The following is a 26,236-nucleotide window of genomic DNA, read 5'->3' as shown; positions in this document are numbered from 1 at the left end:
GACTGCACCCTCTCCACTGGAGCTCCATTAATGACAATGGGCTTGTATTCTCTGTGCTTACTCCTTCTGAAGTCCACCACCAGCTCCTTGGTCTTGCCGACGTTCAGCTGGAGGTGGTTATCCTGGCACCACGATGCCAGATTCTTCACTTTGTCCAAGTAGGCCGCCTCATCATTGTTGGAGATGGCGTCCAACAACACTGTGTCATCAGCAAACTTCACAATGGTATTGGAGCCATGCGTGGCCACGCAGTCTGAAGTACAGAAGTTGTAGAGCAGTGATGAGAATACACACGCCTGTGGCGCTCCCGTGTTGATGGCGATGCTGTCAGAGACACACCTACCCACCCTCCCAACCTGAGTTCTGCCAGTGAGGAAGTCCAGCACCCATGCACACAGACTGCTGTTGAGTCCTAGATCCCTCAGCTTTGTGAACAGTCAGCCGGGCAGTATTGTGTTGAACTCTGAACTGTAATCAACAAACAGCAATCTCACATAGTTAGCCTGTTTCTTGTCCACATGGCTAAGGGTGGTGTGCAGGACATGGGCCATGGGGTCATCAGTGGATCTGTTGGGTCGGAGCGGATCTGTGGTGTTTGGGATGGAGGAGGTGATGATGTTTTTCAACAGCTTCTCCAACACCTTCATTACCACCGAAGTCAGTGCAACTGGTAGTCATTCAGGCATGAGGACTTGTTGTTCTTGGGCACTGTGACGACCTATTGCACCCTGCCTTCCTTTTGGCTTATGTGTGTCTTGTTTGCAGACGTTGGAGAGGCAGAGTTCCCATTTACAATCAGTGACACTGGTAACACCTGGGCCAGCGTGCCAGGGCTCCATAAAAAAGCCTTTAGGGCATAGTTGTTTTTTGGCTCATTTCCCTGAGACACCATGTTAGACTCTGGCTGCGTTTGGTTTGGCTTTTGCTTTTAACACCATTACATGCACCATTTTTCCACCCATGTACTCCCTCACACCACTGATGGTACTGACCACTTTTTTAACAGTAGTTTTTCTTTTTCTGTTTTATTTATTTAAAAATAAAGTAGCTTGGAAGACATTCCTATTCATGTCTTGGTTTTTTGAATTGTGTCTCAGGCAGGGATGGATTGGGACAAAAAAATCAGCCCGGGCATTTTGACTAGTGACCGGCCCACCATGGTATTATAGGAAAAGCCATAAAGCTTTTATAATAAACTTAAACCTACACCATCCTCCCTATTCTGGTATTCTAAACAGTACTTAGTAAAAATATAAAACAACCTAATTAATAATTACATATACCTAACTAATAGGGTTGCCAACTCCCAGCAAAAAAAGGGGCACACGTAGCTGCACACGTAGGGGCACACGTAGCTTCAACACTATTCAATAACTTTTATCCAAATACTACTTGGTCACTTAAATACTACATGTTGTCTTCATATTACATACGGTTCAACAAAGTCTAGATCCTGGTTACCATAAAAATTGAATGGGTCTACAACAACTACCATCCTCCTATGGTTGCAGGAGGGCTGGGAAATAACCCTGAAGTGATAGGTTACGAGGCAGGGTACACCCTGGACAGCTCACCAGTCTATCACATAGAAACAAACAACCATTTACACTTACATTCACGGATAATTTAGAATCATCAATTAACCTAGCTCTAATAACTGCATGACTTTTTCTTTCACACTGGAAACCAGAATTTCGTACAGATCTTTAAAGCGTGAGGCAATTGTGTTAAATACACGCGAGATGCTTACGTAAATCAGAGGGCTGGCCCCTATTTTCTTTTTTTTTTCAGTGTGTTCCTCCTTCAATTAAATCTCAATCACAAAAATGTGGCGCTCCGAAAAACTCACATCGTTAATTCATCATTTTCACTCTGTACCACTGCTCCTTACCAGGCTGTGTGAAGCACAGTAAACAATTCAGTCGAGGCCTTAAGCCATAAACAGACATCACGCACAGACATTGTTTTCATAACCAAACTGCTCTAGACCTTGTCCCTTAAATCTACACAAATGCCCTCTGGGTGATATGAACTGCATTTAGCCAATAAACAATCAATGGCTTCTTGTTGTTGTAACAGATTCTGTATTTGGATGTTTGTGTGCAGCATTTGTTAGTAAAGCATTCTTCATTGCATCAGCGTGTGTGTGTATCACTCTTCATTGCACAAACGTGTGCATGTGTGTGTGTGGATCACTTCTCATTGCACAAGCGTGTGCATGTGTGTGTGGATCACTTCTCAGTGAATTGAATCAGCATTTCGATTTGTGTGCGGGTGTGTGTGTGTCATTTCTCACTCAATCAACGAGTGCATATGTGTTCATATGTGTGTTTCTCTTCATTCTGAGTCAGTGTATGTAGATGTGTGTGTTCGTGTGTGTTCGTGTGTGTTTGTGTTCATCACTTTCCTGTTCTGGTGTTCTGGGTAAACCACGGCCTGAAGCGGGCCCTGGGGTCCTGCCCTCCTCCTTTTCAGTCCCTTTGCGTTCATTGGTGCTGCTGCTCAAAGTTCTGTCCATACTGGTTCTGGCCCCAATTGAGGCAGTCCTTTTCTCCAGTGTCCTGCATCTTCTCCTTGTCCAGCTCCTCCTTAACTTGACCCTTTTGCTTCTGTAGCTCCTTCAGGGCTTGCTCCTGCTGTTGGAGCTTCTCGTTCCGTTTGGTGACCTCCTGCTCCAGCAAGCTCCGGCCTGATTTCAAGTCCAGTATCTGGGACTCCAAGCCTGACTGATGGGTTCGATTAGCAGCCAGCTCCTCCTGAGCCATGCTCAGTTTCTGCTCTGATGCCTTGAGCTCTGACTGAGGGCAGAAACCTCAGAGTCTTTTCCGTACACATCAGATTGAAGTTTATTGATGTTTTCCTTGCTTTGCTCCACGGCCTTCTGCAGCTCTGCTGTCCGGCTCTTCTCAGAGGTCAGCTCCTGGCCAAGCCCCGACACCTCTGCCTTCAGCTTATTTTCTTCTGGTGCTTTTGTCCATTCTGAGGTGCCTCCTGACCTCAGTTACTCCTCCTGTCTCTGGCACGCCCTTTTTGCTGCCCAATCATCCGTGTTGGTCCGTCACTGTCCTGCACAGTTTTAATACAGAGTTGTTAAGGTCAGCATTCTTTTGCTCGCCCTCACTTTTCATCCGGGCTTAATGGGCGTCTTGTCACAGCTCTGTTAGCTGAAGCTGTCTGGAAATCTCCCTCGTGTAGTGAAACGGGCCTTGGATTTAACGCTCTCCGTCTCCGCTGCATGAGATCGTTTTCCTGCAGCACTGTTGACATTTTCAGGTTGTTGTTGTGGGTCCAGCTGCTGTAGCATTTGGTCAGGGTCACATCAAAGATGGTAGAGGGGAGAGCAGGAGTCCAGGTCAGCCTCGGCTTTCAGAGCCGGCAAAGCAGCCTGTAATCAAGCATAAAGAGAAAAAACAAAAACAAAACAAAAACAGACGAACAGGAAAATGATGTTGTTTTGGCTGTGTTATTCAGAGAGGGGAGAAACAACGGGACCAGGCCCTGTGTCAGCCTTCTCTCCCCCTTTTTTTGTTTTTTCTCACCATATAATCAACTCATAACCCACCAAGTTGACAGGACAACACAGGTACATGTTAAAATTCTTAAGATCATGTTTAAAAGCCCAAAAAAGGAATTTTCTTTCATTCACTAATCACTTGTATTAATCAATCAGCAGAAAACATGTCACAAAGTGGGGACAAAGTGAGAGGTCAAGCTGTAAAATTTTGAGCCAAAGCTTGGCCTATCTGTCATCCCAATTCTGTTAATCTATCCTTTTGCCGCTGTACTCAGGTTTCCAGGTTGAGAGAAATCCACGTGTATTAACACACTAAAACATTCACTTAGTATTTCTTTTCTGAAAACATCCACTTACTATTTCTTTCCTGAAAACATCCATTCACTTCATCTGCCTAGATTTTACTCTCTCTCTCTCTCTGGGTGCATACTTCACACAGTCAGGCAGTTGCCTTTTATGGGCATGCAAAGTTCCTGTCACACACACACAGCTACTCACCCCCAGCAGCTGCAAAGCCGTCTTCACGTCCTCTCTCCACACTCTTAGCCACAATCCTCCGTCCTCAATATGAATGTATAAAACCAGTAATAATTATCCCTAAAAACACGCCCTCAAGAAAATTCACTGTATTTAGTCATTTATTCATACTCACTGCGACAAATGCAATTCATGTAAAGAAGATCCCCTGTATGTGAAATTTCAATTCGGCATGACCCTGAAATAAGCATGCCTTTTATCTAAGTAAAATGAAATTACTGCACCACATCTAGTGCTGAAATTCGTGCTTGATCACACCCTATATTATGATAAAACCAAAAGTAAATCAAATGTAACTGCTTTTTGACATGGTCCTGGGTCGGTGACCCAGCGCTTTAAGTTTATTATTATCATTTTCCAATTTATTATCATTATTATTATTGTTTGAGTTCTACGTGTTATATTCGGTCTGCCTCTGAGTCTGCGTCTGTATCTGTCTGTCTATGGTGTCACCCCGTCTGTTTGTAAATCTGTTTGTTTAGTTCAATGTCTTGTCTGGTTCCATGTGTCTGAGTTTCCTGTTTTATTGTGAAGGTCTGTGTCGTATGTGAGTGTGCTCCGTTTACGTTTCCCAGCTGTGATTTCTCCCAGGTGTGTTCCCCTCCTGTCTCTCATCCCTTGATTACTGCCATCTGTGTATTTAAGCCCTGTGTTTCTCTGTGTCAGTGTCGCGTCGTACCCTCAACTTGCTGTGTGTTTGTAATGTGTCTCCAGCACCTCGGTTTAGAGTTTTGTTTTTGTAAGTTTTATTTCGTGAATCATTCCTCCAGCAATAAAGCTGCGTTTTCAGTTTATTCCCATCTCCAAGAGTCCTGCAATTTTGGGTCCTCCACTTCTGCTTGCCTGTGACACAGCCAAACATGACACTGATATTATTGAACTGAAACAAGAACCACTTAAAAATCTTATAAATTCTGCTTCACACCACAAAACTGAAACAAATCACCCCCGTATTTATTACTCAATCTTACCCTGCTGACTGAAGTGCCGGTCTAAATCATGCACGATTTGTCTCTTCTATATCAAAACCCAGCCAAACATCAAACATTCACCATAGTCATTCAAAACTTTATTTGTAATATTATAATCAGCAAAATCAGCATCTTAATTACAGGCATGTATCATTGTTTGCAAATCATAATTATAAAACTCAATAACACGCTAAACAGGAAGTGAAAGTCCTCTGTGTGCTTCACAGCAGCCACCTCATTTGCATGTTCACACACCGTCTAAAAATAGCTCGCAGCGCTGCAGCGCGCTGACGTCACACACAGCCTCGTTTCACACCCAACTCTATTATTTTATATTACAAAGACGTCTTATATTTACAATCACTCTCAGGCCTGACAGCTTTAGCGCCTACACAATTTTGACAAATTTAAGTTAACGGGTCCAACCGAAGAAAGTCCAACTTTTTTGTAATCAATTAACCAGTATCTGTCCAACAGTTTCTGGCCTCATCTCTAAAGTCCCTAACTCAATTTAAAAGTGTCCGACACCCAAGGTCCAACCTTTGCTGCCCAAAAAATCACAGATACCATTCCAAACGGTAAAGTGGTCCAACCACTAGTTATTCTGGAGTGCTCCTTGGCAGGTAGCTCCATGCCCTCCTGGGTTTTAAATGCACCTTAGAACACACATGCATCAACACTACAATGAGCGGGTGGAGGGAGGTTTGGAGTCTTCTCTCACCCCCGTTCTCTGCGGCCTGCTGGAGCGGGGGGGCTAGGAGGAGTTGGCCGTCCGACTGCGGTCTGGAGTGTGGGGCCTCCCTGCTGCTGCGGAGTCGGGGCGGTCTGCCTCTCCCCACCGCAGGGAAAAGGGTAACACCACCTGGGTCTGGGTGCAGTTCCCCCCTCCAGGGGCAAGGGTACCTAGACCCGGTTCGTAGAGTACGCTTGGGGAGTGTGATCGTGTGTACAGCGTCTCTTTATGTCCGTCTCCACGTTGGTTGAGTGTGGAGTAAGTGCATATGAGAGCATGAGGGTGGGAATGGATGTTTGTGTCTGTGTGTGCTTGTATGTCTGTGTCTATATGTCAGGTTGGGTGTCAGGCGCCACCTCTCTGGGGACACCTCAGGCCCTCCAAGGTTTGGAGGCCTATCTCCACCCACCACCACTTCCCCTGCCAGTGGCGGACTCCCTCAGGTGTCGGTGCGTTGGTGGTTCTTTGTGTCTGGGGGTGGGCGTCCGGGTACACACCGGCTCACTCCTTGGCGGCCGCTTATCGGGGCCTGGAGCCTGGGGCTCGCTCGGGCCACTTCGGAGGTGGGGTGCCCCCGGCCTCTCGGCCTGGGGCTCGGTCACTCAGGCACAGCTGGCTGCCGGCGGAGCTCACGGGCGCGTCACTGCAACTCCCCTTGGCTTCTGCTCCGCGGCTGCTGAGTGAGCCCTCATCTGGGACTCTCCTCAGCTCTTACTGGGACAGTGGCGCGGCTGCCCCTCTGTTGGTCTTCCTTGGTCTCTTGTGTTCTGGGGGCCTCTGGATGTCTGGAGTTTTGATCTCCTCCATACCTGCTTCATACCCTGGAGGACGGGGCTGTGGCTCCCCACACTCCCTAGCAGATCGTTACATGGAGAAACCTTTGGAATGCAAGCATGCTGATCCACACAGGTATGCACACAGGTGTACACACGGGTATTCACAGACGCGGACTACAGCTTTCTTGGCTGCTGCCTCAAAGCACATTGTGCGCTGTCTATCTTGCGTGCTGCACAATATCATTTATTATTTAGTATCTACTGATATCTACTGCTAGCTAGTTTATTGTGATGGTGCTGTTTTTTTTATTATGTTGCTCTTTGTTGTTTGCTTTCTCTTCTGTTTTTTTTCTCCATACAGGTGACCCAGGTGTTTTGTTTTTTTTGTTTGTTTGTTTTTTTTTCTTTCTTCCCCCCCTTCTCACCGTCTCTTCTCCCCTTTGGTTTTCTTTCTCTCCCTCTCTTTCTTTCATTCTTTCTCCCTGTCCTATCCCCCAGTCATGTCTGTCCCGTTTGTAGCAACTGAAAACAAAATAAATTCATAATTATAATAAAGGTCAATCAAATGGACCAATATGGCAAGGCCATGATGATCCACTTGGTAAAATAAATCCGCTTGGCATCTTTCTTGGCCTTAAGACAACAATTCTGATGGCTAAAGATCCAAACGGGACACAAAAAAAAAAAAGAAAAAAAAAAAAAAAGGAAATGATTCAACAGGTAGTGCCTTACCTTTGTATAAGCCGGCTTATGCCCACTCACGTCAGACCACTGGCTTGTGCCTGTCCGTTCGACAACCTCGGACCGTCTAAACCTCCAACTTCCACCCCAATACCACAGGACGAGCCCCCAAACTGTTACGGATTCAAATATTGGGGATGGATACAAGAGGAAAACCAAAATAACAACACTGGTCTGGCCGGGTTGAGTCAAACAATGATTTTAATGTACACGCGTGGGAGATGGACACCGTACGCAGACAGCATCAGATATCAAAATGGTGGAGCGTTGATCAAACTCTTATAGCCTCTAGTGGCCCCCGCCTAATCATAAAAGCCTAAACATTGACATTCTTTCTCTCACACGGCGCCTAAGCTACGACCTTGGCTCCCTGTTTATCTGCTCCTGCTGAGATGGGGCAGAAAACCTCTCCGGTATGCTCTGTTCTTTTCTAATCAGACAAATAAGGCGATGACTTTCTGCGAACAGTATTTCTTATAACTCAGCAGTATAATGCATCGTAAAACAATATCATTCATTCACAATAAATCAGCAGTCTAATGTAATGCAAATCAGTTTAACAAATGTAATAGTTATCACCTTCTTCTAATTCAGGAGAATAATGCAAACTAAAACTACATAATAATTCACAATCTTTAATTAGGGGTCTAACATGGCATAGGTAATATTATAATCCCACATGACTCAAAAGCAATGTAGTAACATTTTTATTTAAAAAAAAAAAAAGAAACAGAAAAAGAAAAAGAAAGCAAGACCATCAATCAACTCAGACTGTATTTTGACACAGTTTACAAGGCATTAATATTTCAAACATACATTTATTCTTCATTATTTTTATATTTGCTAATGAATGGATGAATACCACAAAATAAATCATGATGTAACGATGTTAAAACAATCCTGAATGACCTGAAGGTAAAACTCATGAACTGGAAACAGAAGCATACAAATATGTTTTTGATCAGATGCTGCCCTCCAGTGTTGCAAAGAAAAACTGCAGAAATTACAAATAGGAGTGCTCAGAGCAAATAAGAAGTATTTTAATAGATGTCAAATATTCAGTAACATCCACTTTTCAAACCATCACTATTCCTCTGTGCATATAAAAAAGTCTTCTGATTCTATTTTCAGTGCTTTTATTTATCAAATCTATACTAAGTTATTATATGATTGCTGAGTTTGCTGTAATTTGTGCATCAACTTGATTTCTCTAGATCAGAATATTTGCAGTCAGCAAACAGATTATCAGGGTCACCAGAGATGTCAAGAGGCCTGGAGAGCTGCTTGCTTTCATTCTTCTTTCTGTTAGAAAACAACCAAAATCTACAGTGAATTGAAACTTGGCTCATGAATCCAATTGTCACAATCCACTGATTATACAGCTGTATCATCTACAAGACTGCCAATGTTGTACAAATGTTACCTGTGTTCAATACTAGCGGTCCCAATGAGATGCCTTCACTGTCATGGTAGGAAATATCCCTCACCACTCTTGCATGGTAACCTGGGTAGCAATGCTGTGGAAAGCAGAGTGATTTCAGCAGATGAAGGAATCCAATAAGTGGTATGAAAGATTTTTTCCCAGTGTTAATACAAATCGTTATAAATAGTACGTACAGCTGTGCAGTTATTGTGTCTCAAAAGACACAGGTGGACCTGGCAGTGCAGGTAGATAGATGAAAAGTTGGTAAAGGTGAACATCCTGAATGAGAAACGGGCTACGGTGGAGACGCCGTTCTGAAGCAGCTCTACTGTGCCATCTGCTGGATTAGGACACCTAGGTAACAGCATAATGTGAAAGTTGCAGTGTTAATGTGCAAACAACTTAGTTATGATAAGAAGATGATTAAGTTCACCCATCAGAAAAGAAAAGTTAAGGCAATGTCTTTACTGTGTGGTGATCAGATCCCAGCGCACGGGGTAGCTGGCATCATTAACAGGCGTTGCCCAGCAAGAGTCCAGGATAGTGGAGATCTGCCGCTCATCGATTCCCTGCGTCTGAACCTCAATGTATAACCTCTCATCTAATTCCATTTCTAAATTTCTGTTTCTGGTCAAAGGGAAGTGGAAGCCAGGGTCCCGGTAGGGTATCATCCTCAAATGATAATGGCCCAGACCAGATGGAAGTCTCTTGTTCACAATGCTACAGGAAAACATGATAAAACAAGATGTTTTCAGGATTTGGAATTCATAAAGCGGTCAGGTGTGTGTGCAGTTTGTAGCAAAATATATACATAAATATGTAACACAAATGAGGGAAATACACAATTAATGCATTAATAGAAAAGCACTCTAACTCTTAAGTAAATTTATTATAAACAGCAGTACAAAGATAGGGTGATACAGCCTAGAAGAAATTACATATAAAAGTGTTCAACCACCAATTAGAACATATTGCAGATAGTAATTGGAAATGATCAAAACAAATTAAGGTGACAGAGTCGGTGTACAAAAAAATGAGCACATTAGAATAATGTTTTTATTAAACAAAGACAGGGTAAAATTATGGTGATTCACATGGTCATTTAGTAATGAAGACAATCAAACACTGAGATTTCTATAAAGCTCAGCGAGCTATGTACCTTTGAAAAAGTAGCAACCACAATGTCATATAACCAAAAAGAAAAAAAAAAAAAATGTAAGCCAGATGGTGTTGTGGTTATCACCTCTCTACAGGGTTGATGCCAACATCCATAGACAGTGCCTGGGTCAGAGCATAGTCACAGGAGAAGTGCAGGTGGATGCTCTTCTCACGACTTATGAGGCCATCATGAGGGTCCACATCCCCGCTGATGGTGTTCTCATAACTGAAGTGGGTCCCGTTGCTCTTAAGAGTAAGAAGACAAAAGATTTTAAGCATATTTTCAAAAATTAAAAATGCTGCCCAGAAGATTCATTCAATGTACTAATTGTACCCTCAGCATTGTCCCACAAAGCTGGTCATCATTGTTGAAGTGGAAAACCAGTCGACCATCCTCAAGAGTCCCGTTGCAGGATTCATCTCGAAGATGGAGGGCATCAGAGTGGAAGCCGGCCTCAAACAGCTGACAGCGGGACAGAGATATGGTGCCAGAACTACTGACACAAGTGATGGACGAGTCTAAGAAGGAGAGAGAAACACAATCTGACCCATTATGGCATGATTTTTTTAAAGCTGAGTCATCAATACTGATTTGAAAGACATTTGTTGACTTGACTGCTTAATATAAAGGCTGACTAATGCAATAAATACACTACAGATACTGCTGAAGGTTTTAGTTAGCCCGCACCGAAGCTCTCATTGTTTGGCCGATGGTGGTGCTCATCACAGAAGCAGCCATAGACACCGTCCTTCTCACCACACCACTCGTGCTCTGTGCAGTCCAGCTTTTCACAGGGGTCTGACTCATCTGCAGACACAGAGAAAGGATCATCAGTGATGAATGGCAATGATTTAAATTTTTATTAAATGTCTAATTTGAGCAGTGCAAACATACCACAATGCAAAGCAGAGCGCCAGTCAGGGATGTCTAGCCCTAGAACAGAGCAGGTTTTCTCATAGGCGGAGACAGCGGAACACAGCATGCCATTGGCTGGAGTGTAGAGGCAGAGGTCGTAGACACAGGAAGAGAAAAATGGCTGGGAGTCAGAGTGCAGGTGGCAGGTGCTGAATGGGCCGGTGGTGTTGGTGATGACACTGCAGAGTTGGGAATATTCTTCTCTAAAGGTACAGTCATTCAGTCCATCATCATCTTCATCAGTGGAGCCACATCTGGAAAAGACAAATCATACTGCCATCAGCTACTGCCTTGTTGAAGCATCAATAGTGATTTCCATTGCAACTCACCCTGGTTGGCTGGTGGGTGACTTCCAGCTGTGTCCAAAATAATTATCATTTTGTGCCAGTGTGCCATTGGGTAAGACTTTGTCATCTGAAGGATCATTGTTAGAGTTTCCACACATCCCTGTGACTCTGTCATGACGGTTTTGGCCCAGTCTGACCAGTAAAGTGCTCTGACCATCAAACTGGACTAGCAAGTCAGAGGCATCAACCACTATGTAGCTTCCCTGCCTTACCACCTGAGCTAAGATTCCCACTGTGGTGGGAAGAGAAGCATCATTTCCATTTACCTGAGAGGACAAGAGATGCAATAAGTGTGTGTTGTTACTTTTGTGCAGATTAGACAAAGTAGAATGCTGTTCATCTTAAAAGTGATAGATAGTTTACCGTTACTCTTTTATTGGGTCCGATCCTGATGTACACACTTTCTGGATGATTTGAGAGATATATGTCCACTGCTGACACAAATGACACACGGTTGTTTCCACGGTGATTGTTGGTGGCTATCACCTGAAACTGTGTTTCATTGGTGCCATGGTTTGTGCTCTCAGTGATGATGTAGGAGCAAGTTCCCTGGAAATGAGCCACTGCTCCATCAAAGGTGATGTAGTGTGGATCCCCCCACACAGTGCAGGTGGACATGGCATCGTAACAGCCCAGCTGGCCGTCTCTGATGGAGCACTGCTGTTCAGGAGTGCAAGACGAGGCAGAACATCGCAGGTCATTTGGAGCGTGACATTCACATCTCTGGGAGCAACCGTCTGTCCAGAAGGACTCGCCAGCCTGTGAACCACACCACACCAAATCATAGCCAAATTGATACAACAAATATAGTTCTTAAAATACCATTTTGAAGTTTTTTTTTCATTAATTGTAGGTGATTTAGTGCAGTAATTGCTAGATCACTGCAAACTGCAACTAATAATATAATAAATATTGCGACAGAGCAACTAGTCGTATCTTTTGATCTTTCTCCCACAGAGAGGACAGATGCTAAATGCTGCAACTTCAATAACTGTGTGGAAAAGAGCTGCATGGAAAAAAGTATTTAATTGTTCTGATGTAGCTGTATAATCTTCAACTGATTGTTTAATGCATTTATTTATTTAGGGACTGGTTTTTATTTTATTTTTTATTTTTAATCTTCAGTTTAAAGAGTTAGAGCATCATTCTGCCTGTATAGCTAAATATTAATTATTTTCTTGGTGTAATATAAAATAGTCATAATAGGTATGCTGAATATATGATACCCTATAAAGACATTGTGGTCCTAAGATTTCAGTTATATGAAACTATAAATTGTAGTTTTGCATTTTGCAACCCCTATTATTTACTATTTCATAGAAACTACGACGTTTCCAGGTATTCATCATGCTTCCTGAAATTCTTTATATGGTTTGGATTTTTTTGGTCATTAACATGGAACTAACATGTTTTATATTTTGCAACCCTGATTTCTGGTTATTAGACCTAAACTACCACATGTTTCCAAGTCATCATTAATTTTCTTAAAGATTATTCATATGGAATTAAAAAGAAACAGACAGTTTTGCATTTTTTCAGCTTGATTCTTGGTTATTGAACAGAAACCAACATTGATTCCTGGTAAGATAGCAGATTTAAACATAATATTTACAGTGTTACTGTTGTCTACCAAAAAAGAATGTTGGTGAATGAGGCAGGATTCATTCCAGCATTATGGTAATATGGTAATGGTATCCTAATACATTAAAACCTAAAATCCTATTAGTATCTTATTACCCAATTATTATGAGGTTAGCATATATGAAATGTGTTTTATTGCTAGTGATTGTGACTATACTATTACTGTACTTTTGACTCATGTACACACATTTATATCCATATTATCACTTATAATTTATTATCTGTTATTAATTAGAGTTAAACGTAATAGTGCTCAGTAGATCACAAATATTTGTTATGTCTCTATTTTTATCTTCTTATCTCCACCTTGTTACCTCAATATTACCACATTATTACTGAGCTATAATAGACTCTGTTGTTTGTTTAATATATATTTCTGAATTTTAAGCTGTCACAGTCCAAACCACTTCACGAAACTTTCTAAATGTAAGAAGGGCAAGTCTGCTGATTCTGCTGATTTGAAGGGAATTACTTCAAAGAGTATTTACTATTGACTTTAATATGTCTTACATCATAGTAGAATCCATCATACTGGCAGCCACAGCTTTCCACTGGGACACACCTGGTCCCACTCTTGATGAAGCCTTCATCACAGAAACATCCCTCAGAGCAGAACTGCTCACAGGTTTCATCAATGCTACTGGCACAGGTGTGGCCACAGTCAGTACCGCACAGCTCATAATGGCTGTTGGCTGGACAGTCCAGTGCTTAATAAGTGAGAAACGTGACAAATGGCACTAGTCAGACATACCACTTTTAATGTAATACAATCTGGATATAATGAGTGTTGTCAAATTAGTTAAGTGGTGAGCAAATTTCTTGTAAATTTAAATATAAATATAATAAAACAACATGTTGACTCACTGCAGGTGGTGTTCTCTCTCCAGGGATAGATTCGAACATTAGCAGACTGACAGGCACTGACATATGATTCAATGGCACTGCACAAGAGATCGTGGCCTTGATTTCCTGACAAACATACATCAAACACGCAGTCGTTGAAATATGGCGCCGGGTCCACCTCCTCGTGGCAGAAACTGAAGGGCCCATCAGCTGCCTGTATCACCTCACACTGATCTCTAGCAGGCTGTTCATTGGCACACTGTGGACAGGAGGAGCCACAGCCATCATTGCACGTGTAGTTGCCTGGCACCTTCCAGGCTCTCCCAAACTCATCTGGAGATGTGACTATCGTTCCAGATGGTGTGTGAAAGTCATCATTTGGATTTCCATTGAAATTTCCACAAAGTCCACATATTTTTTCTCTGTTGATGACAACAGTTAGCAATAGTCCTTGTGTTAGTTTCATAAGGATAAATTATTAGTAAATAACTGACTTATGTAGATTTGAGTATCCTGGTTTTTAAAGCATGTCAAACAATAATTACTGCAGCTTTGATGGGTGGGAATTGTACCTGTAATTTGGTGGTACGGAGATAAACACTGCACTATATCCATTATAGGTAACACTCAAGCCGAAATTAGTGCTGGCAACTATGCGAGATCCTGTTGCATAGATAGACACATTACCTTCATTCAAGACAATAGGTAAATTTCTAGTTACTCCATTCACCTAGAAGAGATATGCAAAGAAAATCAGTGGGTAGTTTTTCTACTTTTTAATTGTTATTTTTTTCTTTCACATTTACATTTACTTCATACACCTGAAATTGTTCATAACAATCATTGAATGAGAACTATCACTAACTACTTACTTGTACCAAACCTCTTCTGTCCCTTGACATATGCACGTCGTAGCCCCAGACATTCACAAAAACTTCAGCTACTATTGAAAGTGGACGCCCATTCAATGCCTCATTCTTAGCTTCCACTGAAAACTGATTGAGCTCATCAGTGGCATTACAGAGGGTCACCAGAACATAGCGACAGGTTCCTTGAAAGTCATAGGCCCTACGATCAAAGGTTATGTAGTGAGGGTCTCCAGAGGCAGAGCAGGTGCCATGAGGGTTGGGATGGCAGCCAAACTCGCCCTCCACCACACGGCAGGACTCCTGGGGCCCACAGGAGTTGGGAGTACAGTGGACGTTCCCTGTAGTGCCGTTACAGGTACACAAGCTCTGACATTCTTCACCATCCCAGAACTGCTCACCACCTTGGTGATAGCGTCCTTGGTGATAACATCCACAAGATGTTGGTGGAACACACTGGTCACCATTGAGGATAAAACCATTGTTACACTGACAGCCCTCCTGGCACACAGTATCACAGGTGAAGGGGAAAGAGAGGCTGGGGCAAGCAGAAGGACAAGAGGTTCCACAGAGTTCATAATGGCTGTTTGATGGGCAGGTTAGTGCTGGAGAAAAACAAACAGGTTAACATATGAAAGCATTTTTAAACATTTGGAGATCGTGGCTAGAATTAATTCAAAAACAGTTGAATGCTTACCACAGCCAGTTGCATTTCTCCATTGTCCTAAGGCAACACCCTTCTGTTGACACATTAGTGCATAATCTCGTAGGACGCCACACAGAGTTGATGCTGGATTGTTAGAGCCCCCCATGATCTCCACACATACATCCACCTGCTGGCTCGGATCAACCACAGACCAACAGGGTACAAATGGCCCATCTGGTGAGCTGAGAATGCCACAGTACTCACTAGAATTGTAATTAGTTGTAGAATTTTGGTTCATGCTTTCGATGCAGTGAGCAGCCAGAGAGCCATCTCGCCAACTGTCTCCAAAATCCTGAGAACTGTTGACCAGAACACCGTTGGGTGTGCGGAAGTCATCATGTGGATGACCATTGTAATTACCACAGAGTCCACCCAGTGAACCGCTGTAGACACCAGGAGCAGTGACCCGTACAAAGTGAGGCCAGACTGTCTGCACAGTTACACCAAAGGAGGTGCGAATGATGACACTGTAAATGCTGCTGTGGAAGATCTGGATTCGGTTGGATGTAGTGCTGAAAGGTAGCCTGATCAGCTGACCATTAACCTGCGGGATCATCCAGTTTTTTGCAGTTAACAAGACTTAAACAGTATTGTGTCCGTGTACACATAAATAAATATTAAAGGAAGAACATAATTTTAAGTAAGTGTTCCATTCACTTACCTTCACTTTACTGTTCCTTGCCATCTCAATAGATACGTGTATCCCCTCTGCTTCAAAATGCAGAATTCGTGCAAAACCTTGCTGGCCTTTTGGCACTTTTTCTGCTGTCACCATGAAGTGTGGGTGACTGGACAGTCCCATAACTTTGGCAAGTGTCAATCGACACGCCCCAGGATATTGGTATGTCAGTCCATCAAATGTCTGATATGACCCTGGGCCTCTGATCCAGCATGTTTCATAGCTATTTGGTCTGCATCCTCTTTCTCCATCCTCCACCCTGCATGATTCAAGTGGGCCACAACCATGAGAGTGGCAAGTCATGGAGCCATAACTGCAGCTACAACGTCTCCCACAGTTTTCGTCTAGTATTACAGTTTGTCCAGAGCGGTAGTAACGGCCCTCAAAGCTGCAGCCACACTCAGCATGAGGGACGCAGACCCCACCACTGAGGATGTAGCCTGAATCACAGATGCAGCTTTCCTGGGGAGGTAGAGGGCAGTTATGGGTAGAATTGGGATTAACACAGGTAGGTGGACATGCTGTGCCTTCAGACTCAAAGTGGCTGTTGGCTGGACATGGGATTTCTAGGAATAAGAGAACAACATCAATATTTACATCAGTGGAATTTTAATACAATGATATTTTGAAATAATGCAAAAAAAAAAAAAAAGTGATTAACATACCACAAAAGCCAGGTGTCCTCCAACTTGGTAGCTGAATACCACTTTGTTGACACTGACTTGCATACACGGTTAAAGCTTGACAGAGAATAGGTTGGTACCCTCCTCCTACACACAGATCATACACACAACTGTCCACAAAGGACTGTGGAGGAAGTTGCTGATGGCAAGCAGTGAAAGGTCCAGAACTACTGCTGAGGATACCACAGTGGTCAGTGTTGCTGTACAATGCTGTCTCTTCTACAGTGCAAACAGCACAGTCCAGACCTCCGCACTGTGGCCCACAGCCAGGCTCATCATCCCCAGATGCTTGCCAGCTGTTAGCAAAAACCACATCAGAGCTCACAACCTCACCGTCACGAGTTTGAAAGTCATCTCTACGAATGCCATTGAAGTTTCCACAAAGACCGCATGTACCATTCTGGTAAGTGTAGGGCAAGCTGATCTGAACATGATGAATTGTGTCATAAGACACCACTAAACCAAAGTCAGTGCTGACAAACACAGAAAAACCTGACTCATAAACCTGCACGGTGCCATTGCTAAGGGAGAATGGAGTGGATGCAAAGTTCCCATTAACCTGTAAAAAACCAGCAAATATATCAAGTGAGAAAAGAATATCTGGTCATAAAGTGTAGAATTTATCCAGAATCAAAATGACCAACCTTAGCCTGACCACGGCGTCCTTTGACAAGCTCAATTGTGTCATTGTAGACATGCACTTTCACCAGTCGTGTCCAAGAGACTTGAGTACTGCCTCTGTGCTCATTTTTGCCTTCTACTCTGTAGTAGGGCCATCCACTATTACATTGCTCAGAGAGAACATACGTGCAAGTGCCTTGAAAGTGAAACACTGTGTTATCAAAGGTGTAGTAATGGGGATCACCACTTATGGTGCAGGTTCCTCTTGGCACTGTCTGACAGGAGAACTGGAAGGAAGCTGGCTTGCAGATCTGTGAAAAGGAGCACGGCTCATTGCGGCACTGCAGGCCTGTTGAGGTACATGTGCACTTCTGTGCACAGGTCCTGTCACTCCAGAATGAAGCACCCAGCTGCACTAATTCACCTTAAAAAGAGTAAAAGGGAATGTCCCTTATTCCCAGTGTAAAATTTCCAGACATTTACATTCATAAAGCTTTAGGAAAAAACTTTCACACCTTAAATTTTTTCATATTGTGTCAAATAACAACAGTAATTGCCTCAAGGCACTTTATATGAGTAAAGTTCCCAAAATAACAGCAGGTAAATCCCAACTGTTTTACAGCCCCTACCAGCATTAAGATAAGATGGGTCCTGATTATACATGAGGAGAAGGATTTTAAGTTTGATTCTGGATTTAACAGGGAGAATTATGTTCTGTCTTTTTACTCCCTATCCGTACTGCAGCATTTTGGATCAACTTAAAGCTTTTCAGTGAGTTTTGGGGACAACCTGATAATCACAGTAGTGCAGCCTTCAAGTAATAAATGCATGAACTAATTTTTTAGCATCACTCTGAAATAGGATGTTTATAATTTTAGAGATACTGCATAAATGCAAAAAAAAAAAAAAAAAAAAAAGCAATCCTGAATATGTGTTAAATATAAGCAGTGAAGGACATAACCTGGTCAAAAACAAAATTTCTGTTAGTGTTAAGGCCAAGGTAATCCCATCCAGAGTATGCATCTGGTTAGACATCATGTTTTTAAGATTTTCATGGCTGAGTGCAATCAACTTAGTTTGATCTGAATTTAGAAGCAGGAAGTTGAAGGTTACCCGTGTTTTTATGTCTTTAAGACGTTCCCGCAGTTTCGTCGTTTGGCTTCATTGACAGAGCTGGAGATCATCTGCATAGCAGTTAAAATATACGCAATGCCTTTGAAAGATACTGCCTAGGAGAACCATGTATAATGTACACAGAACTGGTCCTAGCACAGAATCCTGTGGAACTCCATAATTAACCTTCGTGTGAAGACAACTCCCGGTTTACATGAGCCAACTGGAGTCTATTAGATAGACATGATTCAAACAAGAGCTTAATTGCTATGGCCTGCTCTAATCTCTGCAATAAAATACTGTTGTTATTAATCGCTCCGCTGAGGTCTAGCAGCACAAGTACAGATATGAGTCCACTGTCAGAGGCCATCTGCAACTTTCACTAAAGCTGTTTCCGTACTGTGATGAGCTGTAAATCCTCGATGAAATATATGACAATGCACTGTGATTAAGCAGACTAAACACATGCAATAACAATAATATGTGTAAAATGGGGATGGGCAATACAAGTGTAAATTATTATTCTGTGAAATAATTATTCAAAAACAGTTCCAGGAGCAATGGTGTGTGATGTGCATGACAATTGTGTCTCTTCTGTATATAGGTCAGCTCTCATTGCACAACATCAACCTACTTAGATAAAGAACAGGTACTTAGCTTACTGGTGTAGTGCCAAGTCCATCTTTCTTGCTTCAACAACAAGTTGACCTTCACCTAACCCAGTGATTCCTGGCCACCAAAGTACAAATGGTGTAGGATTCATATTTACATATTTAAGGCTCCAGCTGTAATGTACTGAGAAACCTCATCCATTTCATTTTTCGTTGTCTGCTTTGCATGCATTGTTTATGCTGAAATATGGAACTTTTCAAACACCAGTGCAGACGCCACTAAATCAAATCCGTTATCAGTGGACATATCCTGAGCGAGGGAGATAGTTCCTTATGCAGTTAAGTACCAAAATGAAGAAGTTATAACTGTGATAAGTAATCTGTGTGTCCATGTGAATCTTGCCTTAGGATAAATCACCTTGTTGGGAACAGCTTCTCTCTCTAGCATTTGTTATTCTTTGCATGCCATATGTTGCCATTCAAAATCTTTCAAAACCTCTGAATTCATGGGTTAAACATCCTTTAAGCAGGTAGGACGAATGTTTTTAAGCATCCAACTAACAATTTGAAATTCCTTCATTAGTTCTTGATTCCAACAACAGTCACTTTAACGTTAATAACCTCAACCTCATTGCTTTACTGTACTCTTAATGCACTGTGATTAGAATTCTTGCCTTGCCTTTCACAGATGCACATCACTATAATGTTATATAACACAAAGGCTGCAGAAGCAGTTGCCTCCTGTATCCTGCAGTCTTACCATTAAAAGTGCAGCCTGTTGATCCATGGTCTGTCCGGAAGGCCCAGCGACCTGGTTCATTGACGTTGCTGCCAAGGCGAAAATTTGAGTTACTCCCTGATGCAGCACTGGTGAATGATCCAGGGAGGACATAATAGTGAGTGGAGTCGATTGTATCATAACCAGCCTGCAAATGTGAGTCACAAAAATATGATTATTGCATTTAGAAATAATGAATGTTTTTTCATTAGTAAATATGCAGAGCATTGACTATAGTAGGTCTGACCTGAATTCTCAGTGTTGTTGAGGCTATTATACCGTAGTTCATCAGCACAAATGAATAGTGGCCTCCAGAGATCAGCACAGCTTGGGCAGTAGTGCGCTGGAAAATATGAATTCAGTTATTATATGTTCTGTTTGATCAGTGTTCTGCTGGATTTACACCTAATTTTGTTATGATACACTTTTCATGTATCACTTTATCAAATGTATTAGTTCATAAGACATTAAGTTGTGCTTCGGTTAGAATGATCTAGATTTCAGATAAATACTATTAACTACCTTAGTTTGTTAGTATGAAATGCTTTATGTAATCTTCTGGTATCACTTTAAAAAAAAAAAAAAAGCTCAATATTCAAAAATAATCTTTGTATGAAATATATCACATGAATTTATGTCTTTATGTCTGGAAGGTGACACTAGATTACACTAACCTACTGTTCCTGAATTAGTAAAGTAGGCAACAGACTTTCACGTACACATCACACATAAGCACATAATTTGATTCCAAATTTTGGAAGCTGACTTACTGTTCCACTTGTGGGAAAATAGGCCACCTCAAACCAAGTTGCAACAAAGACCCAGTTGGCATTAAAGTTGAGTCCTGGAAAGTATTGATTGATGTCTTGTGTAGCTTGCTGGAGAACACTGCCACTGGTGTATTGTTTGTAGTAGATCTGACCATTTCCTCTGTTGTCTAAATCTGTCCAGAATGGAGCGATGATGTCTCTGGATCCATACATTGGAAACAGTTGCGGGGTGTAGCTAGACCATGATGCATCAAAGGTCAGATGCCCATTGTGGTTTACCTAGAAAATAAAAACATTCTTGTAAGTCAATGGAGCAATGATGTCTCTGATACGTTGTGGGAACCTCTGACTTGTAAAGTCCCTTAGTGGACCAGTAAATGTTAGGTGTCCATTATGATTGACCTGAAAAAAATAGAAAAGAAAAAGATTTCCTGTCACAACATCTAGATGAACAGATTTGGATTTTGTTTTGCAAACCACATTTTATATTGTAATTAGTGGCAGTACGTTTAATTAGACAGCTAAATATTTTTATGGTACAAATGTAGTAAATGAATTGTTCCTGTTAATTTTACATACATAAATGCTGTTATATGTCCTCCCAAAATAGAAAAAAGGTCTTAGCAGGGTAATCGGTGGAGAACTTCCATCATCTACCGCAGAGCTTACAGTTCCAGATGTTGGGTAAAGAGGTCCTAATAAGCAATTAGGTAGATCATGACAAAAAGATAGAAAAGGCCTGTATGGTTAATATTCTGCAAACATAAATATAAAACATATTCATCACAGGCTTTCAGTCTTTACTCCTCTGTGAAATGTGAGGCTGATATAAATTGAGGATAAAGCATTAAAAGTCAAATCTTTAGAGTTTTGAAAAGATACTTACTGACAGCCTGAGCAGTCACTACACCTGTACATGAAACAAAACACGGATAAATAAAATTATGACAAGTTTTTTAAGATTGTAAGATTTTATTTCTGATCCAAAAAATTCAAGTCATCACTTGGGCAAAAATAAACACACCATAAAATGGATTAAAGGAACATAAATACAATTACTAACCTGTCATTCCCAAAAACAGCACAAAAAGCACGATTTGACCCGCCATTTTGTCAAATCAGATCTCTTCATTAAAAAGGGAAAAAAAATTTTTTATTTATAACCTAAGTGCAGAGCTAAATTCAGATGAATCTGTTGAATCTTGATGTAATATTAGTTGTGAGTCTCTCATGCTCATTTGAGACTGCAGGGGACACACAAGGCTTTATATAGTTGGGGATATTTACCTAGGAAATGTAATCAAATACTCCATCAAAGGATATTTAGAGAAGAATGATGTCAGTTACCGTCACCATGGTTAATAGTCAAGCAGTAACTTTAACAACGATAGATACAGATCTCAGACAAAGGGTTTACTGCTGACACAGTAAATCATTCTCAAACTATTAGTGATGATAAACACAGTGTTTACAGTCAGGAAGAGGGAGTGAAGGAAGAAAAAATGTTTTTTCCTCATTAAATTTGGTGCATGAAGAAAATCGAGAAGCTCTGGCATCTTCTTGTCCATGTTGACTATACAAAACAGAAACTCCAGCTGTAGTGTTTGTAACTGCAGCTATTCTGTAATGTCAGATATTTCTCATTTTACTTGAGGAAAATTTCATCCAAATAACAGCAGAGGCAAAAGCTGCTGCACCCAGGCAGTCAACACTTGCGGGTTACAAAAAATGAATGTTAACACTTATTAAATTCTTAGAATCAATTGTGGGTGGACTGATGTCTGATATCACCTCACATTTCTTCTTCTGCACCTCCTTATATAGAGATGACCCTTTTGCAGGCAAGACTCACACTGCCAATACCTGCCCTGTCAAGGATCTGGTTCATCAACCCAGCATTTTAAGTTATTCTGTATTTGGTTCTTTCTTTGGTTTATTGTTATGTTTAATAAGTTTATACAGTTTAGTCTTGAGTTTAGTTCTTTTTCATGTTTCTGAGGTCATTTGTATTTCTGGTTTATGTTTTCTTGTCTTTGTCTCCTATTTATGTGTCCTATGAGAGTCCATCATGTCCTCTGTGTATGTTTTCCGGTTTGTGTCTCTCGCCCTTTGTGTCGTAGTGGTCTGTCTGTGTTTCATTTCCCTCTCTGTCGCTCTCCATGTCTTAGTCATGTCTTTGTGTTTTGTCTCTATCTGTTCCCATGTTCCCCTCCTTATGTTTTTTGTCTCTGCAGTCTGGTGTGGACTCTCGTTCTCCTTTCCTCGTGTCAAGTTCCTACATCTTAGTCATGGTCTCAGTGTTACTTCCTGTTTTTGTTTTTTTACAGTCTCGTCCTGCGTTCAGTGTATTCAGTTTTACTTCCCCTGTGTCATCATGTCTAATTCATTCCTGCTGTGTTCCTAATATGTTTCCACTGACCGTGTCTTTCCTCATGTGTATATATTGTGTCAGCTTCCCCTTTTCCCTTGTTTATATGTCTCCATGCCTCAAGTGTTTGGGGATTTCCAGGTGTTCCAAGTTTAATGAATTTACTTTTCCCAGTTTAGGTTTTTGTGATTACTGTCTGTTTAGTTGGTTTTCTTGTTTGTTTAATATTTTTTAAAAATCTAGTTTTGCCTCTTCTCATCTGCATTTTGGATCCTCTGACATTGCAGATCGTGACATGCCCATGTTTTGAACTGCATTTGAGGGCCACATCCACATCAACATAACAGGTTTGGGTCCAGAGAGCATTGTTTAAACACCAGTGCTCATCATGCTCATTCCTGTATAACTACAGTCTACTAATCTTCTGACGGACGCTTTCAGAAGGATAATATGTTTTCATAATCGGGGTTTCCAGTGGTTTAATGTTTACATGACAGGGGTCAGAAACACAATGTACTTGGAGCAGAAAACATTTTTTATTGTCCAGGAAGGAGAATGAAAATACCCAGGATTGGTGGAAGCTGAACATTCGATCAAACTCCTAGTGTTATCAAGCCAAGCCTTTTTTTGTTTCTAGATAAAGTTTTCATGTCTTAAATGTGCCACTGGATCCTCAGACAAAAGAGCACAGGCGTCGTTTATGATCAGTATGAATCAACATTTTACCACTGACATGTTCACTGTGTCAGGGTTCCTGGGTCGATGACCCAGTGTTTTCAGTTTTGTCACATTTAGGTTATGTTGCCACATCAATGTTCTCATTTCCTGTTTTTTCCCCGTGTCAGCTTGTCTCTTGTGTCATTAGTCAGATTATGTTCAGCCCTGTACTCACCTGTTTCCAATCATTGTCATCGTTCAACCTGTGTATGTAAGTTCCTCGGTTTCACCAGTTCTTTGTCGTGTCATTGATGTTGATTTTGATGTTCGTGTGATGTTGTCCTTCCCGTGTGTTCCCTCAGTTCAGTCAGCCATTCAGTGATCCAGCCAGTCAGTGTCCGTTCACCCTCTTTTCATCTGCTCCTTATAATAAACCTTCACCAGTCTTCACTTACCCGTGAGTCCTGCGTTTGGGTTCCTTCTTCCTCGCCTCCACACAACGCCTGACACACTGATTGTGAAACGTGACAGCAGAGATGGCACACTGTGTGTAAAATTCCAAAAGTGAAAATCCTTTCCTTATGAATTAATGCATGTGTAAAGTGTAGTAAATTTCTATGTCATTTGATACACAAAGAGGTGTTTAGGAGGGTTATAGAGTTAGTTATGTACCCATTTGGTGGTTACATGTTTTGATATTTACATGTTTGCACATTTGAATGTTCACACCTGCACTTTCAAACCAGTAATAAGTATGTGTTGAATCTACCTCATTGTTTTCCCTGCATTTATCCGAATATAGGATTTCCTGGCTTCTGAGTGGCCAGTGAAGTCTCATGAGGGCCAGATACAGGAAGTGTTTTTGTTATTGAGGTGTGCGGTTTGGCCTGTCAGCTGTGGTTGGATGGGAAACACACTCAAATCAAAACACTTGTTGTTTTGATTTGCTACATAAATAAATTTGAATTGAATTACATTAAATTACAAACTCTAACTCCTGGAAAACTGAAATTGCCATTTTAAAGGCTTTTAACATTTAAAGTATTTTATAATACAAAGAATGGTGGATTTTCCCTTCTGTCGAACAAGATGACATTTTTAGTGTCTTTGTAAGCTTTGTAAGCGGCTGCATACTAACTTTTACTTGTCTTTTGATTTATTTTGTTTTTTTCTTTTATTTTGTTGTAAAGAACTTCAGGGTCTCTAGGATGGGAAACAAGTCTCCTTCAGTTACTGCACTCAAGCAGATGGATAACAATTTAAGGTAAAATAGCACAAAATCCTGATCCTGTTTCAAAACATAACCCATGAAACGTCCTGATGCACGCTCAATCATCCAGGTAAGTAAATGCCCAAAAGTTGATTCTGTTCATCTGGATGTAGCGTCTTCAGTGGGAGAAACGTTTTGTCACTCATCCAAGTATTCAAGATACCATAAGTAAAAAACAAAAATGTGGGCCTTGTGCAGGTTGCGCGGCTCCTTTTGGGTACATTCCTCCTTTCATTCTTTCATTTTCATTTACTGAGAAATGAAACTAATATCAATCACATATTAATCATAAACAATTTATCAGAATAAACAATAGCTTTGATAGGAATAACATGAAATGTCCTGGCAGCAATGATGACAATGGGATGTGGATAATAATTGTTTCTCTTATGTATTTAGGTCAGCAATTATTGCACAGCATTAGCCTACTTAGAGTAAGAACAGGTTTAAAGCTGTGTGCAGGCTCAACCTATTCATTACTCCACCATCAAGTTGGCTTTCACCCAACCCAATCATTCCTGGCTTCCAGTCAAAGTTCACCCAGTGCAGTATTTACACATCTACAGTTCCAGCACTCATATAATTAAGATAAGATAAGATAAGGTCAAGGTCAAGGTCAAGGTCAGATTTATTTATATAGCACATTTCCAACAGCCGATGCTGCACAAAGTGCTTAACAATAACAATAAAATTAAAAACTACAATGTAATACAATAATAACAATAGAAACAATAGAATAGAAGAATTGAAACAATACTAACTAATTCAGTACAATAATAACAATAGAAACAATAGAATAGAAGAATTGAAACAATACTAACTAATTCAGATAAATCCAAAATGCTTGGGTCATAATGTGTTAAACGCCAGAGCGTAAAAGTGTGTCTTTAGTAAAGATTTAAATTGCTCAAGAGTTTGAGCAGATCTAATATTAAAGGGGAGACTATTCCAAAGTCTGGGACCTGCCACAGAGAAGGATCTATCACCACGAGATTTGAGGTTAGTCCGTGGAATGGACAACAATAGTTTTGAACTAGATCTCGTGGGTTTTCCTGGAGCATAGGCAGAAAGGAGCTCTGACAAGTAGGGGGGGGCTCGGGCGTTGAGTGACTTAAAAACAAAAAGTAAGAGTTTAAATTGGATCCTGTAGGGGACAGGGAGCCAGTGTAAAGAGGCTAAAATTGGGGTTATATGCTCTCTCCGTTTGGTACCGGTTAGCAGGCGAGCAGCAGCATTTTGAACCATCTGAAGGCGATGGATGGTGGCATGATCTAGGCCATAATACAATGAATTGCAGTAGTCCAATCTGCAAGTAAGAAAAAGGTGGATGATACGCTCGAAGACGTCAGCCGGAAGGTATGGCTTTATCCTGGCTAGCTGTCTTAGCTGAAAAAAACAGGACTGAACTACTGCACTCACCTGCTTATTCAATTTAAAAGAACCATCAATGTACACTCCGAGGTTTTTTACATGTGTTTTACAATACGAGGAGAGGGTACCCAACGTGCTGTCGA

General features: G+C 41.4%; 1 protein-coding gene across 2 annotated transcripts; it reads right to left on the bottom strand.

Annotated features, from left to right (window-relative positions):
- Positions 1 to 6,902: 6,902 nt before the first annotated feature.
- LOC309713484 (alpha-tectorin-like) lies at positions 6,903 to 21,677 on the bottom strand. 2 transcript variants are annotated; one of them, XM_082545123.1, is made up of 24 exons: positions 21,491 to 21,677; positions 21,314 to 21,337; positions 21,007 to 21,122; positions 20,428 to 20,706; positions 19,905 to 20,000; positions 19,640 to 19,805; positions 17,179 to 17,579; positions 16,517 to 17,093; positions 15,834 to 16,417; positions 15,164 to 15,716; positions 14,473 to 15,071; positions 14,173 to 14,330; positions 13,622 to 14,022; positions 13,268 to 13,464; positions 11,480 to 11,875; positions 11,099 to 11,382; positions 10,749 to 11,023; positions 10,542 to 10,661; positions 10,188 to 10,372; positions 9,939 to 10,099; positions 9,164 to 9,415; positions 8,890 to 9,049; positions 8,696 to 8,789; positions 6,903 to 8,595 (listed from the first exon to the last, which is right to left on the bottom strand). In XM_082545123.1, the coding sequence occupies exons 1-24, from the start codon at positions 21,534 to 21,536 to the stop codon at positions 8,483 to 8,485; spliced, it is 6,237 nt and encodes a 2,078-aa protein (XP_082401249.1). In that variant the 5' UTR covers positions 21,537 to 21,677; the 3' UTR covers positions 6,903 to 8,482. The 2 variants fall into 2 exon arrangements, with proteins under 2 accessions (XP_082401249.1, XP_082401250.1); XM_082545124.1 differs by having other exon boundaries at positions 7,456 to 8,574.
- Between the last annotated feature and the right edge of the window lie 4,559 nt (positions 21,678 to 26,236).

The sequence above is a fragment of the Aulonocara stuartgranti genome (assembly GCF_965226115.1).
Source record: "Aulonocara stuartgranti genome assembly, chromosome: 8".
Lineage (NCBI taxonomy): Eukaryota > Metazoa > Chordata > Actinopteri > Cichliformes > Cichlidae > Aulonocara > Aulonocara stuartgranti.
Note: the sequence above shows the minus strand (reverse complement) of the source record. Positions and strands in the feature narration are given on the sequence as shown.

Bases quoted from the DNA above. Each gene is read 5' to 3' on its own strand.
- LOC309713484 (XM_082545123.1), bottom strand. From the start codon at position 21,536: ATGGCGGGTCAAATCGTGCTTTTTGTGCTGTTTTTGGGAATGACAG. The intron at 9,416-9,938 runs GTGATAACCACA...GTTTTCCTGTAG, and splicing joins GGCATCAACCCTGTAGAGAG to CATTGTGAACAAGAGACTTC. The intron at 8,790-8,889 runs GTACGTACTATT...TGCTTTCCACAG, and splicing joins GACACAATAACTGCACAGCT to CATTGCTACCCAGGTTACCA.